This window comes from Aspergillus aculeatinus (assembly GCF_003184765.1).
Source record: "Aspergillus aculeatinus CBS 121060 unplaced genomic scaffold BO66scaffold_22, whole genome shotgun sequence".
NCBI lineage: Eukaryota > Fungi > Ascomycota > Eurotiomycetes > Eurotiales > Aspergillaceae > Aspergillus > Aspergillus aculeatinus.
Window position 1 is genome coordinate 253,533 of NW_020291491.1, and position 16,518 is coordinate 270,050.

At 58.9% G+C, this 16,518-nt stretch overlaps 5 protein-coding genes across 5 annotated transcripts; 2 read left to right on the forward strand and 3 right to left on the reverse strand.

The window, feature by feature from the left end:
* Positions 1-34: 34 nt before the first annotated feature.
* Positions 35-1,230, reverse strand: fmaE (monooxygenase fmaE). The gene has a single exon (XM_025647312.1). The coding sequence runs from the start codon at positions 1,092-1,094 to the stop codon at positions 228-230; it is 867 nt and encodes a 288-aa protein (XP_025504353.1). The 5' UTR covers positions 1,095-1,230; the 3' UTR covers positions 35-227.
* A 457-nt stretch (positions 1,231-1,687) lies between these two features.
* On the forward strand, positions 1,688-3,235 carry BO66DRAFT_373631 (uncharacterized protein; the record flags this gene model as incomplete). The annotated part of the gene is made up of 2 exons (XM_025645549.1): positions 1,688-2,006; positions 2,121-3,235. 2 exons carry the CDS (start codon positions 1,688-1,690, stop codon positions 3,233-3,235), a joined length of 1,434 nt encoding a protein of 477 aa, XP_025504354.1.
* Positions 3,236-3,386: 151 nt separating this feature from the next.
* BO66DRAFT_373634 (Zn(II)2Cys6 transcription factor domain-containing protein) lies at positions 3,387-5,389 on the reverse strand (the record flags this gene model as incomplete). Its single annotated transcript, XM_025645550.1, has 5 exons — positions 3,387-3,967; positions 4,032-4,312; positions 4,372-4,605; positions 4,670-5,200; positions 5,286-5,389. 5 exons carry the CDS (start codon positions 5,387-5,389, stop codon positions 3,387-3,389), a joined length of 1,731 nt encoding a protein of 576 aa, XP_025504355.1.
* Positions 5,390-7,400: 2,011 nt separating this feature from the next.
* Positions 7,401-11,840, forward strand: BO66DRAFT_450879 (pleiotropic drug resistance protein, ABC superfamily; the record flags this gene model as incomplete). Its single annotated transcript, XM_025651837.1, has 3 exons — positions 7,401-7,561; positions 7,631-8,565; positions 8,624-11,840. 3 exons carry the CDS (start codon positions 7,401-7,403, stop codon positions 11,836-11,838), a joined length of 4,311 nt encoding a protein of 1,436 aa, XP_025504356.1.
* Positions 11,841-12,192: 352 nt separating this feature from the next.
* On the reverse strand, positions 12,193-14,731 carry BO66DRAFT_411193 (OPT oligopeptide transporter; the record flags this gene model as incomplete). The annotated part of the gene is made up of 2 exons (XM_025649277.1): positions 12,193-12,695; positions 12,766-14,731. 2 exons carry the CDS (start codon positions 14,729-14,731, stop codon positions 12,193-12,195), a joined length of 2,469 nt encoding a protein of 822 aa, XP_025504357.1.
* Positions 14,732-16,518: the final 1,787 nt, after the last annotated feature.

Here is a 16,518-nt window from a genome sequence, read left to right on the forward strand (position 1 = left end):
TTTTTTTTTTTTTGGTCTTCCGACTTCAACGAGACGATTGAACAATGTTGTTCTTTCCCATTCAAGACACAAGAAAGTCGTGTACTAAAATGCACATAATACTGTAAGAGTCATACCCTGGCCTGTGTTAATCTCCCACTCCTGCCCTAACCCATAAAACAGTATCCATCAGCAAGCCAATCGCAACCTTCTCACCACCACACCTAAACCCTCCAAATCATCCGACCTCACGCCGCAAAACTCCGATCATACAACTCCCCCTCCACCTTCTCGACCTCCTCCAACCACCCGCGCTGCAACCGCCGCGAGGCCGACCGCAGCGCGCCCCCGCGCGCATCCACCGGAGCCCTCACCCACATCCTCTGCCCCTTTCCCGTTTGCTCCTCCACCGAAACCGGAAACCACGCGTCCGCCAGCCCCGTCGGCTGCGAATTGATGTAGATATTCTCCCACTGCCCCCGATTGACGAGGTAGGTCTCATGGTAGATGGCGATGTGCGGATGCGCCTTGACGACGTCGGCCCACCACCGCACCCCGGCCATGTGCACGGGGTCGTGCGCGAACCGGTGCAGCGCGTCGTAGTCCCGCAGATAGAACATCGACATCGACTCGTTGCCCGCGGCAGCCGAGTCCTTGGTCCAGTGCGACACCCCCAGCAGCCCGTACTTCTCGGCGTCCGCGGTCATCGACGTCAGCATCCGTTGGTTGTACGCGCCCAGCTCCTTCCAGCCTGGGGCGAACATGCCCAGCGGGTGGTTGACGCGGGCGCCCAGGTGGAAGACGACCAGCGGCTGGGCGGCTGGGGTGGCTGGGAAGTATTTTGAGAGGGGTGGGGGGTTGCTGGTGGTGGTGCTGGTGGTGGTGGTTTTGCTGGTGGTGGATGTGGATGGGGTCGTCGGGTACTGGGCTGAGAATTTGGTCTGCAGGGTGTGGTCCATGTAGCGGTTGCGGGTGATGTGCGCGGCCATTAGCAGGTGGTCGATCACGCGGTACAGGAGGATGACGGTGGGCGGGATGAGGGATTTCGGGCCGAGGAGACTCCAGGCTACGCCCTGGAGGAGGGCGCCGCTCAGGAGCCAGCTGCTTAGGGTCATGTTGTCGCGGAGCATGGCGGAGAGGCTCGGGGGGTGGAAGGGGAAGCGGACGGGGCCATCTGGCGGGAGCGGTTGGGAGGGGAGGAGGGGGGTGAAGGTTGATTGTGATGGCGATGACATTGTGGTTGGATTTGGGGTGGTTTGGAGGGTAGGGATTATTTGGGAGGGGAGGGGAGTAAGCAGGGCTTATATAGTGCGTTGCATGGACGAGGGATCTCCAGGGTGAAGGTGAAACGCCATCTATCTAGGCGAGGTGGCCAATGATAAGTGAGGAGAGATAAGCAATTCCCACATGGCAAGGCTGAGCCTCAGCCTCAGCGGTGTCAGTACGGAGTCACGGACGGTACGAAGGTTACTAAAGTAACTAAACTTAACGTTACTTGTGAGCAAGTTACTCCGTACCGTATCCGCGTTCCGCATTCCAGGCGAATAAGCCACTTGTCTGCTGCTTCTGCCGCTGCTAACCCCAATCCAGCTAAACGCTTCCTGCTCCGACCAGGCTGTCTACCCCACCTTTATTATCACTCTAATCAAAAATGTTGAGAAATCATTAATTATCCCTACATATGAGAACGCTGGCCACCACATCCACCATGTTCATCCCCTACAACCCCACCGAGATGCAACCCGGCAAATCGCGTCGACCTGTCCACGCCCTGGTCGCCGCCCGCGCCGCCCAGCGCCGTCAACAGCACCAGTCCCCACAGTTCCAGCGTGGCTTGAGCACATTCGTAGTAGAGCCCGAAGACCAGAAGTCTAAAGATGATCTAGACAAAGATCGACGCCGCCGGGCCGTGCAGCGCAAGCCCGGCCGAACACTGCCGAGCCCGAGCCCGATCGGCACGGGGCGATTCTACCCGCTGGCGACCCCGGCCTCCAAGGGGCCCTGCACCGCCCGCGCGCTCTCTTACTGTGCGTAGCCCTATCCTTTCCCTCCCTTATACTTCCTGTCTTCCCCAAACCTCCCTACCCACAACCTACACTCCCCTATCTGTTCTGAACCAAGGAGGCGGGGCGGGGGAACAGACTTCGACATCCTCCTCCCGCACGACTCCCAAGTCCTCAGCCACGCCCCGGCGCAGCGCCAAACCTACGGCTCCGTCTTCCTGCACTGGTCCGCCCACCACGACATCATGCTGCACGGCCTCGCCGTGTTCGCGCTGTGCAACCTCGAGTCGCAATGCGAGGACCTCTCCGCGGCCTCCGCGGAGCTCCACGCCGCGGCCCTGTACCACCGCGCGCGCCTCCTCACCGAGATCCAGCACACCCTGGCCACGGGCCAGGTGACCGACCTCCTCATCTCCGCCCTCACCCTGCTCATCACGGTGGACGACCACCTCGCCAACGTCGCCTACAGCCGCGCGCACACCGCCGGCTTCGAGGCGGTGATCCGCGCCCGCGGCGGCGAGAGCCAGGTCGGCAGCTCCGTGCCGGCCATCAGCCAGGACCTGCGGACGGCGGCTAACGTCGCCCGGAGTCTGTTGGTGCTGCACATGCAGACATCCCTTTCTTCCGACGAGTCCGAGTCAGAGTCAGAGTCACCTTCCCCTCCCCCCAATCCTCCGACCTGGGACGTGGACACCTACACCCTGACCCAGACCCTCGATATCCCCAGGGGCTTCGCCACGTTAGTGAAGCAGGGCCGCATCACCCCGGCCGCGCTCGAGATCCTGGCCAGCTTCCACGACTGGCACGACCGCTACCTGCTCGTCGACGACCCCAGCAACATCCCCGTGTGGCGCCACAGCGCCTCGCGCCCGTTGAACCCGGTCGAGAAATGCATCTTCGTCGCCCTGCTGTGTCTCGCCGACGACGTCAGCCACATGGGCCTCCACCCGGCCGCCGTCATCTTCCGGCAGCCCAGGAAACGCGCGGAGATGCTGCTGGCTGTTCCCCCGTTGTGGACGGACGGTGCGTTGAAGGATTGTTTGGTCTGGCTGTGGATGGTGATTACTACGCCCAGGAATCGGGGGTTGACGCCGGTGAGGGTGCAGCGCGGGTTGTGGGAGCGCATCGTAAGAGAGGTGCGGGGGGATTTGCAGGCTTGGGGGGAGGTGGAGAGGGTGTTGAGGGGGTTTGTGTTTGATGGGAGGAGGGCGGGGGTTTGGGAGGAGACTTTTGGCAGGTTGCGGGGGCTTTAGGGGAGGGGAGGGGGTTTTGTTGTTTCATGCGTTAAGTAGAATAGAATTGATTGTTTACTTGAGAAAGAGAGTGTGTAATGCTTGGGGCTAAGTTTCTTGGGAGATGCCGGTACGGTAACTTTTACTCGAACATCAAGTCCATCTATACAACTCAAGAGAGGTAGGGCCACCCCAGGAACTCCACATTCCAGAACTCGTCATCGCACACGAACTCTCCCCACGGCTGATCCTCCACCGCAGACGGTTCTCCCTCCGACAGAATCCCCGACGGGGAACCAGAATCGGCCGGTTCGCTCGGACTTTTAGCATAGACCGACAAAGTCCACGCCTTAAGCATGTGTACCATCTTGATGAACGTGGCGAACACAGGCTCCCCCGTCTGCGACCGGCCCCGCTCTAACTTCCGTGCGATCTCGTCCAGCACGCCGGGCAGATCGACGGACCGTCGAATCAGCCCCGTATCCCAGGCGGGGTCGTCCAGCGTCCCCAGGCGGAGGGTGACAAGCACGACGGTCCGGAATTGCTTCCAGACCGGAAAAGGGAAGCCGACGTACTCTGCTGCGTCGAATTGGAGGATTGTGCGGATCCAGGATTTGATGGCTTCCACGCATTGGAATAGGTGGTTGAGGGTTTGCAGGTCTGTGTCGGTGGCGATGGGGACGGTGGAAGTGCGGAGGAGGGTGAGTTCGTTGATTGCTATCTCTGCGTGGGATGCCATTGTTTGGAAGGTTCCTGCACCGCAGTTAGGGTATGTCTCTGTTCTGTTGCAGCAATGGGTAACTGAAGCTCGACATACGGTTTGTCTTGAGATGCGCCGGGGCCTGGTGCCGCACCGCCGCCAACTCCATGTTGAGCGAAGCAACAAACGGCCCGATCATGCGCGTGCCCTCATCCGTCTTGCAATCCCCACTCTGCGCCCACACCCTGGTGACTTTCGCAGCGATCAGCTGCAGCCTGACCAGCCCCACCAGCAACGCGTCCCCGGGCGCCTCGTTTGTGACTTCCAGCACCGTTAAGCATTCCTCCAAATACGGCGACCAGGACAGACTCTCCACCCGCCCGTGAAACGTCGCCGCGCTACGACTCAGCATCAGCACCAACACCAGCACAATCAGACTCTCCGGAATGCAACCCACCTCGAAGTCAAAAGAAAACACGCCACCACCATCCGCCGATGCTCATGGGTCCGGGCGTCCGGCACGCGGATCTTGCCCTGGAACTGGCGCGGCACGGCGAGATGCTGCCGGTAGCCAACCCTACTAACCCCGCTGCTGCCTTCGCGCCGCTGCAGCTCAAGGTCCAGCGTCAACGCCGTACAGAGATGCGAGAACACCGTCAGCAGCGGGCCCATCGCGAACCGGAAATGGCCCCTACGGTCAGTCATCGCTCGTCAGCACCCAGGTGCATGGCAGAAATGGGAAGGGGTTACCATACCATGCGATCAAGCAAAGCAGCCCCAGCAGCAGATCCACCGTCCGCCGCCCTTCGACCACCACCTCCCGCGCCGCCATCTCCCGCACCGCGCGCCCTAACACCTCCTGACGCGGCCCGTCACGACACGTCACGGCCATGGCGCACGTCCAGAAGAACGGGCGCTCCTGGCGGAGCGTCCCAGCTGTAAGGGTGTGGTGGAAATGCACCAACGGAAGCAGAGGCAGATACCGCGTGCGGAGCACTTCCCAGTTCGCTTCTGCCTCCGCTGGGGCGAACTCCACGCCGGCGGGGAGCGCGTACGGGTTTGGCGGTGGGATGGTGTTGGCTGGCGCATCGCTCTGATCACTATTCATCGTCCACAATTTCTGGCTACCACCACCATTACCATCACTCTCACCAAAGCCATGCCCCGTCTGCAGCAACGACACCAACCCATCGAGCTTCTGCTCCAGCCGCGCGGTGCGCGAGGCGCGCGGTCGCCTTTGCCGGACCGTTGGCGCGGGGATGCATTCTTTTCTGAGTCGGATGCACCTATTCCCTAAAGGTCAGGATACATTGACCGGTTGGAGATATTACGATGGGATAGGGTAGGGTAGGGTAGAGTATGGGTGGTTACCTCTCACACCCGCCACCGGTCGTCCGCAGCAGGCACTTGCATTTTGCGCGGGCGCAGTTGAGGCACGCGCGGCCGTAGGGAGCCGTTCGTCGGCGGGGTTCCATTCAGATTTGGGTTCCCGGTTCGTGGGGTTTGATCGGATTGAAAAGATATTCTGGGGGACTTCAGGGGTGGTTCTTCTTCCGGTGTGGTTGTCAGGATGCAGGTGGTCTTTTCGGCGGGGTTCGGAAGCTTGGTATCTTCCGAACCCCGGGTTGGACGGAGCGGGATTCGGCGGATGGGCCGAGGCCCGCTTGCGAGCTTTGGCTAGAGTATCGTGTGAGTGGTAGGGAACCTTGGATTCTACTTTCAATCGAGTTTGAAGGCTTGGGTTGAGAATTAGAACTATCGGAGATTGTCGATGTCAACAATAGATAGGGTCGCAAGTTGATATTGCGTTTAGTTATTCTTTTCTTGATTTTCTGGGTGAGATCTGCATGCTGCGTACATGGGCTCTACACGCAATCCACACTCACTTAACGCAGTATGTGAGGTGATCAACAAAGGCACGTATCTTATCATGCAATCTATCGCGCACAGTGGCAGCTGTACGCAAGGTTGTGGACGGTCCTGCATCCAATCTGATCATATTGACCCATGTGTTGAGCAGGTTGTTGGATCGCCACAGGGGCAATGTCTGAAACCCAACTCGATCTGAAGAAATTCGCCCATAACATCGAAGCACCGTAGTTGTCAACTGTCCACGTCTGAACATTTATAATCACGCCCCAGCTCCTTTGTGGTCGCAGTCTAGCCGGAAGCACCGCCGAGGGACCAGCTGCCGGACTACATGCCGACCCGAGGTGTGTCCAGACCAGGCCGGAAATCCGGCCTCGGCAACAGAGCAATTAGGGTAATTTGAGAACCGAAGATAAGGGTTTGCCTATCAAGCTCAAGAATCTCAGAGCCGCATAAGCTGCGATACGCCTTCAGAAAGTAAACCGACTGGCGTCAGACTAGCTCGGCTGGTGCAAGCCTCTATGCCCTCGGCAGCCGTCGTGCAGGAAATATATAAGCAAAACCTCAGATCAGCCGCGGGAGTCAAAATCTGGCATTGCACCGCAGATCGACCCGATGAACCCAATCTACCCAGCCGCGGAACCGCGGCAAGGGGTTCAACCTTGACGTGGGTTCAACGTGTCGTAGAGATAGCATACCAGAATTATCCAGGCAAAGTGGTACACTAGTGTGGCACACATGCTGCCAAACCCGACAGCTTGGGACTCCACCCGGGTAGATCGGGATCGTCCCAATCGCGACATCATCCCTTATCGGGGTTCGCCCCCTTATCTGCCCAGCGTCTCGGCTTGCCGTTTTGGATGGGCTCGCGTAGGATGTTGCCTGTTCCGGTAATTGTTGGCTTGGCTGAGTTCATGATGCACTTTTGGTCGGGATGACAGGGTTTATTTTTTGGTTGTCTACCATGAGGGTGAAATTGCTTTGCTATCGACAGCAATGTAGATGCGTTGGCTATCGACAACTCAACATAGATTAGTACAGTACCTTTTCGCTGGCGCCGTGCGAATGGCTTAGTGAGCACTACAGTAACTGACGGCATGCACGCACGGCAGCGCAGCACTCGGGACAGGCGGCAATGGCTAGCATCTAGAACACCAAACCCAGGCACCAGGGGAAGAAGAGCTCTCACCAATAAGGTAGCTGCTAATCAATATGCAACCCTTTCGGTGGATACACGATGTGTTTAGCATAAGCTGCTCCCCTCGCAGCCCCTTTCCCTTTCAGTCGAGCGGCAGTTCGGCTCGCTGCCGCTGTCCGAGCGTTTTCCCTCTAAGTTATATTCAAACTTTCAGGTACCAGAGGCAAATCGCTCATACTGCGGAACTGTTCCACCGGCAGAGTCGGTTCGGACGCCCGTCAGCCTCCCATTCCGCGTAACCGTGCACTCGTACATATACCTGGTCCGATCCCACCTGGTTCGCTAGGTTGCAGCACAATACCACAACGTCTTATTTGATACTTTGTTATTAGTCTTAGTTCTAGTTCTTTCGTTTTCGAACTTTGCATGGTTACAGAAATCTCCACTCACTGAACACGTTCGACACACTCCCCAAAAACATGGAATCTTTCCATGAGGAGCCGTCGGCTTCGACAGCCCCAACGGAATACGGCGACCACTCCGACGATGAGGCCCAACTCTCCGAGAAAAAGACACACCTAGGGATCCCCGAGATCAACGTCCGCGAGGCCCCCAGCGCCGAAACCCTGGCCGTGCCCGAGTCCGGGATCCGCGAAGCCCGCAGCGCCGAGACGCTGGCCAGCCCCAACCACCACCACGACCCTCACAGCACCCCGCAACAACCGCGCACCGAGACGGAATGGAGCATGGCCGACCGCGTCCGGGAGAACCAGCGCCGCTCCGAGGCGGCGGGCTACAAACGCCGCGAGCTGGGGGTGACGTGGCAGAACCTGACGGTGGAGGTGGTGGCGGCCGAGGCGGCCGTCAAGGAGAACCTGATCACGCAGTACAACGTGCCGCAACTCGTCCGGGACTTCATGCGCAAGCCGCCGCTCAAGTCGATCCTGCAGGACAGCCACGGCTGCGTCAAGCCCGGCGAGATGCTGCTGGTCCTGGGCCGGCCGGGGTCCGGGTGCACCACCCTCCTGAAAATGCTGTCCAACCGCCGCGAGGGGTACCGCTCCGTTTCGGGCGATGTCTTCTTCGGCGACATGGGCCCCCAGGAGGCCGCGCAGTACCGCGGCCAGATCGTCATGAACACCGAGGAGGAGCTCTTCTACCCGCGTCTGACCGTCGGGCAGACCATGGACTTCGCCACCAAGCTCAAGGTCCCCGCCAACCTGCCCGCCGAGAACTACGTCGCCGACACCAAGCAGTTCCTGATGGAGTCGATGAAGATCGCCCACACCGAGGACACCAAGGTGGGCAATGAGTTTGTACGCGGCGTGTCGGGGGGCGAGCGGAAGCGTGTGTCGATCATCGAGTGCATGGCCACCAATGGCTCGGTCTTCACCTGGGATAACAGCACGCGCGGTCTCGATGCCAGTACCGCCCTGGAGTGGGCCAAGGCCCTGCGCTCGATGACCAACATCCTCGGGCTGTCGACGATTGTGACGCTGTATCAGGCCGGAAACGGAATTTACAACCTCTTCGATAAGGTTCTGGTGCTGGACGAGGGCAAGCAGATCTACTATGGCCCTGCTGCGTCGGCGAAGCCGTTCATGGAAGAGCTTGGGTTCGTGTACGCGGACGGTGCCAATATTGGTAAGTCATAGATATTGTATTGCTGTGACTGAGGAGAGTGAGGGCTAACAGCTGTCAGGTGACTATCTCACCGGTGTGACCGTCCCAACCGAGAGGAAGATCAAGCCGGGCTTCGAGAACCGCTTCCCTCGCAACGCAGACGCCATCCTCGCCGAGTATCGCCAGTCACCCTTGTACCAGCACATGATCAGAGAATATGACTATCCCTCCTCGGACATCGCCCGTCAACGCACGCAGGACTTCAAGGAGTCCGTTGCATGGGAGAAGTCCAAGCGCATCCCCAAGAATAGTGCGCTGACCACTGGGTTCGGCGAACAGCTCCTCGCCTGCACGATCCGTCAATATCAGATCCTCTGGGGGGAGAAATCCACCTTCCTGATCAAGCAGATCCTGTCCATCATCATGGCGTTGATTGCCGGCTCCTGCTTCTACAACTCCCCGCAGACGACCGCCGGCCTGTTCACGAAAGGCGGCGCGGTCTTCTTCGCCCTGCTTTACAACTGCATCGTGGCCATGTCCGAGGTCACCGAGTCGTTCAAGGGCCGCCCCGTGCTCGTGAAGCACAAGTCTTTCGCCATGTACCACCCGGCCGCCTTCTGCCTGGCGCAGATCACCGCCGACCTGCCCGTGCTGCTGGTGCAATGCAGCCTCTTCGCCGTGGTGCTCTACTGGATGGTGGGGCTGAAGCACACGGCGGCGGCCTTCTTCACCTTCTGGGCGATCCTGTTCACGACGACGCTGTGCGTGACGGCGCTGTTCCGCTGCATCGGGGCCGGGTTCAGCACCTTCGAGGCGGCCTCCAAGATCTCCGGCACGGCCGTCAAGGGCATCGTCATGTACGCGGGCTACATGATCCCCAAGCCGCACATCAAGAACTGGTTCCTGGAGCTGTACTACACCAACCCCTTCGCCTACGCCTTCCAGGCGGCGCTGTCCAACGAGTTCCACGACCAGATCATCCCCTGCGTCGGCAACAACCTGGTCCCCTCCGGCCCCGGCTACGAGGACGTCGACCCGGCCAACAAGGCCTGCACCGGCGTGGGCGGCGCCGTCCGCGGCGCCGACTACGTGACGGGCGACCAGTACCTGGCCTCGCTGCACTACAAGCACTCGCAGCTGTGGCGCAACTACGGCATCCTCTGGGCCTGGTGGGGGTTCTTCGCCGTGCTGACCATCGTCTGCACCTGCTACTGGAACGCGGGCGCCGGGTCGGGCGCCTCGCTGCTCATCCCCCGCGAGAAGCTCAAGGCGCAGCGGCGCGCGGCGCACCGCGACGAGGAAGGCCAGCACGAGAAGGGCCCGGCCCACGAGAAGGGGTCCGGCGACGCCCTGGCCTCGGTGGACGACGACAACCTGAGCCGCAACACCTCGATCTTCACCTGGCGCAACCTGACCTACACGGTGAACACGCCCACGGGCGAGCGCGTGCTCCTGGACAACATCCACGGGTGGGTGAAGCCCGGCATGCTGGGGGCGCTGATGGGCTCGTCGGGCGCCGGCAAGACGACCCTGTTGGACGTGCTCGCGCAGCGCAAGACCGAAGGCACCATCAAGGGGTCGATCATGGTGGACGGGCGCGAGCTGCCCGTCTCGTTCCAGCGCATGGCGGGCTACTGCGAGCAGTTAGACGTGCACGAGCCCTACGCCACGGTGCGCGAGGCCCTCGAGTTCTCCGCTCTTCTGCGCCAGTCGCGCGACACCCCGCGGGCCGAGAAGCTCAAGTACGTGGAGACGATCATCGACCTGCTGGAGCTGCACGACCTGGCGGACACGCTGATCGGGACGGTGGGCAACGGGCTGAGCGTGGAGCAGCGCAAGCGCGTGACCATCGGCGTGGAGCTGGTCAGCAAGCCCAGCATCCTGATCTTCCTCGACGAGCCGACCTCGGGCCTGGACGGCCAGTCCGCGTACAACACGGTGCGCTTCCTCCGCAAGCTCGCCGACGTCGGGCAGGCGGTGCTCGTCACGATCCATCAGCCCTCCGCGCAGCTCTTCGCGCAGTTCGACACCCTCCTCCTCCTCGCGCGCGGCGGCAAGACCGTGTACTTCGGCGACATCGGCGACAACGGGGCCACGATCAAGCACTACTTCGGCCAGTACGGCGCCCCGTGCCCCGTGGACGCCAACCCGGCGGAGTTCATGATCGACGTGGTGACCGGGGGCATCGAGGCCGTCCGCGACAAGGACTGGCACCAGGTCTGGCTCGACTCGCCCGAGCACACACACATGATGCAGGAGCTGGACGGGCTCATCGCCGACGCCGCTTCCAAGCCCCCCGGCACGCACGACGACGGCTACGAGTTCTCGATGCCGCTGTGGGACCAGGTCAAGATCGTGACCCACCGCATGAACGTGGCCCTCTTCCGCAACACGAACTACGTCAACAACAAATTCAGCCTGCACATCATCTCCGCGCTGCTCAACGGCTTCAGCTTCTGGCACATCGGGCCCAGCGTCTCGGCCCTAAACCTCAAACTCTTCACCATCTTCAACTTCGTCTTCGTCGCCCCCGGCGTCATCAACCAACTGCAGCCCCTCTTCATCCAACGCCGCGACATCTACGACGCCCGCGAGAAGAAGTCCAAGATGTACAGCTGGGTCGCCTTCGTGACGGGGCTGATTGTCTCGGAATTCCCGTATCTCTGCGTCTGCGCCGTGCTGTATTTCGTCTGCTGGTACTACCAGACGCGCCTCCCCACGGACTCCTCTCGCGCCGGCGCCACCTTCTTCATCATGCTCGTCTACGAGTTCATCTACACGGGCATCGGCCAGTTCGTGGCCGCCTACGCCCCGAACCCCACCTTCGCGGCGCTCGTCAACCCCCTCATCATCTCGTTTCTGGTGCTGATGTGCGGCGTCTTTGTCCCCTATTCCCAGCTGAGCGTCTTCTGGCGCTACTGGATGTACTACCTCAACCCCTTCAACTACGTCACCAGCGGCATGCTGGTGTTCGGCATCTGGGGCGCTAAGGTGACCTGCAACGCCGACGAGTTCGCCGTCTTCGATCCCGTCAACGGCACCTGCGCCGAGTATCTCCGCAGCTACGTGGAGAATAAGGGCTGGCGCGTCAATCTGGTCAACCCCGATGCCACGGCCGACTGCCGCGTGTGTGAGTACACCGACGGCAGTGATTTCTTGACGACCCTGAATATTAACCATTATTATTACGGGTGGCGGGATGCGGGCATTTGTGTCATCTTTGCGATTGCGGGATATGCGTTGGTGTTTGGGTTGATGAAGTTGAGGACCAAGGCGTCGAAGAAGGCGGAATGAAGGGTTACTGGGGGGTGGTTTGGGGGATTAGGGTGGGGGTTTGGGCAAAGGGGGTGTTGTTTGAGGCGCCTGCTGCTGCTGATGGGGTAGGGTCTGTGGATTGTGATTGTTTTCTCCGACTGTGTATATATGCTGTGTTTTGGTTTGGTTTGGTTGGCTTTTCTTGACCACTGTGTCAGCGTTCTCTTCTTGTTACTGGCTTGGTTTGGACTTCATAGATAGATATAGATATAGACTACATTATACCACATAGACCAATACATACGAATCATATCATTCAGCACTTTGTCCCCAACCCAGACCATTACAAGATCAACCCTAAGAAACCCACCCACTCACCCAATCCAATCCAGGCTAAATCTTCCCAGACGCCGGCATCCCCAACAGCGGACACCCCGCATCATCACATCCCACATACGAGACCTCATTCCCCCACCAGTTGATATCCACCTCGTGATACTCCACGGCAAAGAAGATCACAATCGCCGCGATCGCCACCCCGCACGACATCGCCGACGTGAACACGTACGCGTACTTCTCCCACCACCCGACCCACCGCCGCTTGGCGTAGTAATTCACCGCGAACCCGACCACCAACGCCGGCCAGCCGTAGCTCATGTTGTAGGGCGCCAGGTTGGAGATCCCCGAGAGGACGAGCGGGGTGTAGATGTAGCGCACGGCGGTCGCGGCCGCGCTGCTGCGCGGGATGAACCGCGTCAGCAGGTAGAAGGGGATCGGGAGGAGGGCGCCGATCAGGAAACCGTACAGCAGGGGGTTGTAGATCTGGCCCACCCCGAACAGGCGGCGCGGGCCGATGGCGCCCCAGATCACGGAGGAGGTGTAGAAGTCGCGGGCGCCTGAAGTTACAAGGTATTAGTGGGCGGGCTTAGGGATGTTGGATGAGTTGTAGGCAAGGGGGGCACATACCGGCGCAGGTAAATTTGCTGGGCTGGTCGAGCGAGCACACGTCCGAGATGTTAGCCAGCGCCCACGCATTCACGCCCACGGACACAAACGCCCCGACGACGGTGGCCACCACCTGCGCGGAGAAGAGCACGCGCGGCGCGATCTTCATGTAGTGGCCCAGCTTCAGGTCGGCCGCGAACTGGATCGACTGCGCACACGCGATGTACCCGAACGCTTTGAACATCAGGTTGGCCACGGGCTTTCCGGGGATGGCGTAGCCCGCCACGAACTCGGCGATCACGTTGTTGGTCACCTCCGTGTTGGTGATGGCGTAGATCATCCCGTAGGGGATCTGCACGAACAGGCACAGCCCGATGGCGAACACCAGGCCCCAGATCGGCATGCCTGTGTCGTAGTGGGCCACGGCGATGCAGCCAAAGACGAAGGAGACGGCCAGGATGGTCAGGTACCACCATTCGGGTACCTCCTTGTACCGCTGCATCAGGCGGTTGTGCACGTCCTCGTGCTCGTCGCGTGCGCTAGTCCACTTCCACAGCGCTCGCACCCCCTTGGTGATCTCCTGTCGGTTGTAGAGCGCGATGTGCACGATGGCGGCGAGGTACGCTGCAAACGAGGCCATGAACATGATGCTGTATCCGGCGGAGAGATACGGGGGGCTGTACTTGCTGTAGGCCTCGACGTCGAACTCGGCCTTGCTGTTCAGCACCTTACTCACGTCGTACGTGCTGCCCGTGTTGTCGAAGACGTCGTTGCTGTTGATGGGGAAGTAGGCTGTGTTCCAGACATTGGTGAAGTAGATCGGCACGATGATGAAGAAGGATGCAATGGCCATTCCGACGACGTTGTTCAGCAGCGAGTAGAAGGGATAGATGATCGGGTCGTAGAGGCCGTAGACGATGTTCCAGTCGAAGGTGGGGAATGGGTTGAGCGCCATGCCGTTGATGGTGCCGGTGATGATGGCCAGTTTGACGTTTTCGGGCGAGATCCAGTTGATCCAGTTGAAGTAGGATAGGGCCTGGAAGATGTACGCGGGGAACCAATAGTAGACGAACATGGCGACGAAGCAGTACATGAAGAAGCGGTAGCGGCTGATCTTCCACCCGTTCACCTCCTTGTCACGTCCCTCGTCGCCATGCAAGGCCTTGTTCAATGCGATGGTGGACAGGCACTTGGGGAAGATCATCGATGGCGGATACACCAGGAATCTCCGCGTCAGACCGGCACATCCGTAGCCTATCAGCTGGGTTGACAGAGCCGACAGGATCTGGAATCCGGCCTGATCGTAGAGAGACGTCATGTTGTAGAAGGACTTGGCCTTGAGGACCTGAAAGATGTAGGTGATATAAGCTGTACCGTTCGCGCCTCCAAATGACACATTGGACATGACAGTAATCAGCATGTGCTCTTTCTGATTGAAGGGGCCGGGATTGAGGGTAAAGTGCCAGCCGAATAGATTCCACTTTCGCGTGGGTAAGACCTGCGCTAGAAACACGCCGCACGGGTACGAGAGTAGCTGGGCCACTAACGAGTAGATGTTGATGGTGGGATAACGCAGGGTAAAGAACTGATTGACCGCGGTGAAGATGATGGTTGACAGCAGCCCGAGGAACCAGGCCCGGAAGGTGTTGGCCGAGACTTCAGGGTCGTCCGTCGGGTCCACCACGGCGCGGACTTCTGCGTACGGCGAGTCGTTCGCAATCAAGTCGCGGTGCTTGGCGATCTCCGCCACGAGAGTCTGGAGCTGAGAGAGATCAACGTGGTGGGCCTCGGCATCGAGAACTTCCCGTGCCTGGTTGAGGATGTGGGCCGGAAAGTTGACATCGAGCTCATTTTCAGCCACCATGCCCTTCAACTGAACCAGAAGGCCGTCGAGGTCATTTTCATCGATACTAGTCTCGGTCGCCCCGAGTTTCTCCTGATCCACTTGAAGCCCTTTGAGAGCGCCTTCCTCGTAGTGGTCAGCCATCTTGACGGACGGTAGACTTTAAGGTGTCTTGAAACTTGGAGCGAGTTCCTCTCAACAAGAGGTTTGGCTGGGAAATGTGGAATTGCATCTCTTTAATGGTCGCCTGGCTTTCTTTCCAGCTGATTTGGTGGCCATGCAGCACACAATCGTAGTGCCTGATAACGCGTCTGCATTAGCATGAAAGCGTTCATCCTCCCCGGGGTTTCTTGGGATGATATGGTGAAAGCTCCGCTGTGATAGGACGATTGTTTTCGGTTGACCAACTTTGCCCCGTCACCACGCAAGCGTCCAATGAGCATATCCTGCCTGCAAGACGAAATATGGCACCTGCATGCGCAATGGGGGCCTATGTGGTCGGCTGAGCATGGAATATGTATTGCAGGCGGAATGAGAGGGGCGACTGCACGGTGATTGGGCGTTAGCTGGATGACAATAAGTAGCAGGGTGGGTCAATTCTCGCGATAAGAGAGGCGTCCCCGCAATCAATCCGCCAATGTGAAGCATTCATCTTTATGTCCATCGAAGACTACTGTGAAAGAACCGCATGAGTCTGTCTCTTGGAAATTTTTACATGAACAATCCAAGTCCTCAGGGGGTTGCTGAGGGAAATGCATGGTGCAATTGGTGGCGCGCTGCTATCCGAGCGGCTCACCAGCATCGACTAGGAGGGTGTGGGGATGCAGAAAGTGGGATGTCGTCCAAGGAGGTGGCAGTCACCAATTCAATTGAGTATTGGCGTCAGTCAAGCTTTGTGGAGCCATCGAGCTTATCGACATCTTGGAGCGTAGTTGGTGGGAGGGAGAAAGTGAACTTGAAGTCGGGACGGGAAGATGGAAGAGGAAAGGTGGGTGCCTGAGCAATGGCAAATGACCGCCTCAGCAACCAGGCGCCCCTTCCCCTCCACTACCGGGCGTCCGAACCCTTCTCCGATTGGTCTGGGGTCTTTGGTCTTTCTAATCTGCCACGCACTCTTCGATCCCGTCGCAGTGCTGGCCTTCTTATCTTGGACAATTGTGACGCTTCTGCTTCTACGTATTGACTGTCTTTTTTCCTTGTGTCAGCCGTACCAGTACCTGCTGAGGATATGTGATTGAAGGTGCAGCATGGAAGCCAAGAACCTTGGTCTCCCTTGTCAGTTAAGCATGCTGTGAGAATCATCGAGACGGCATATAATTCCACCCCCAGATGGCGTGATCTACCAGAAAAATGGGCTAGCATCCTTACTAGGTAGTCCTGCGGGCTTGCCACGAATCAACGTAGGATCAAACTCCTCATACTTGTAACCGAGATACCCCACCCGCAAGTTAATGACCAAGGAGCAACCGTCGTGGACTAAGATTTGTGTACTCTTGACCTCAAGGTATTCTGCCTTACTTCTTTCCAGCAAATCGCACGAGGAACACAGAGGATTTTTTTTGCGCCCCTTCAGACCTTCCTACGGCTTCCAGACCGTACCAGTCTGCAAAACCTTCTATAAGCCTGATGCCCCAGCCGATCGAGTTGCTCAATCATCCTCCGCACCAAAGCACCTCATAAGCCTGGACTTTGAAATGCTAGCTGCACATATACTTCTTCGCAGTCCCCAAAACCAAGCTGCCCGCTCATATCAGCCACTATTCAAGATTTCATTGCCTGAGATGCGAATTCCAATACTTCTCAAGTAGTCAAAATCCCAACTTGGCTCAAGGGTCGAGCAGTACTGGTCGCATCCGGTGGGCTTAGTCCTATTCCATCTGGCCCTAACCCTGGTGGCAAATGTGGTCGCCCACTCGGCCTTGGTCTTGCCC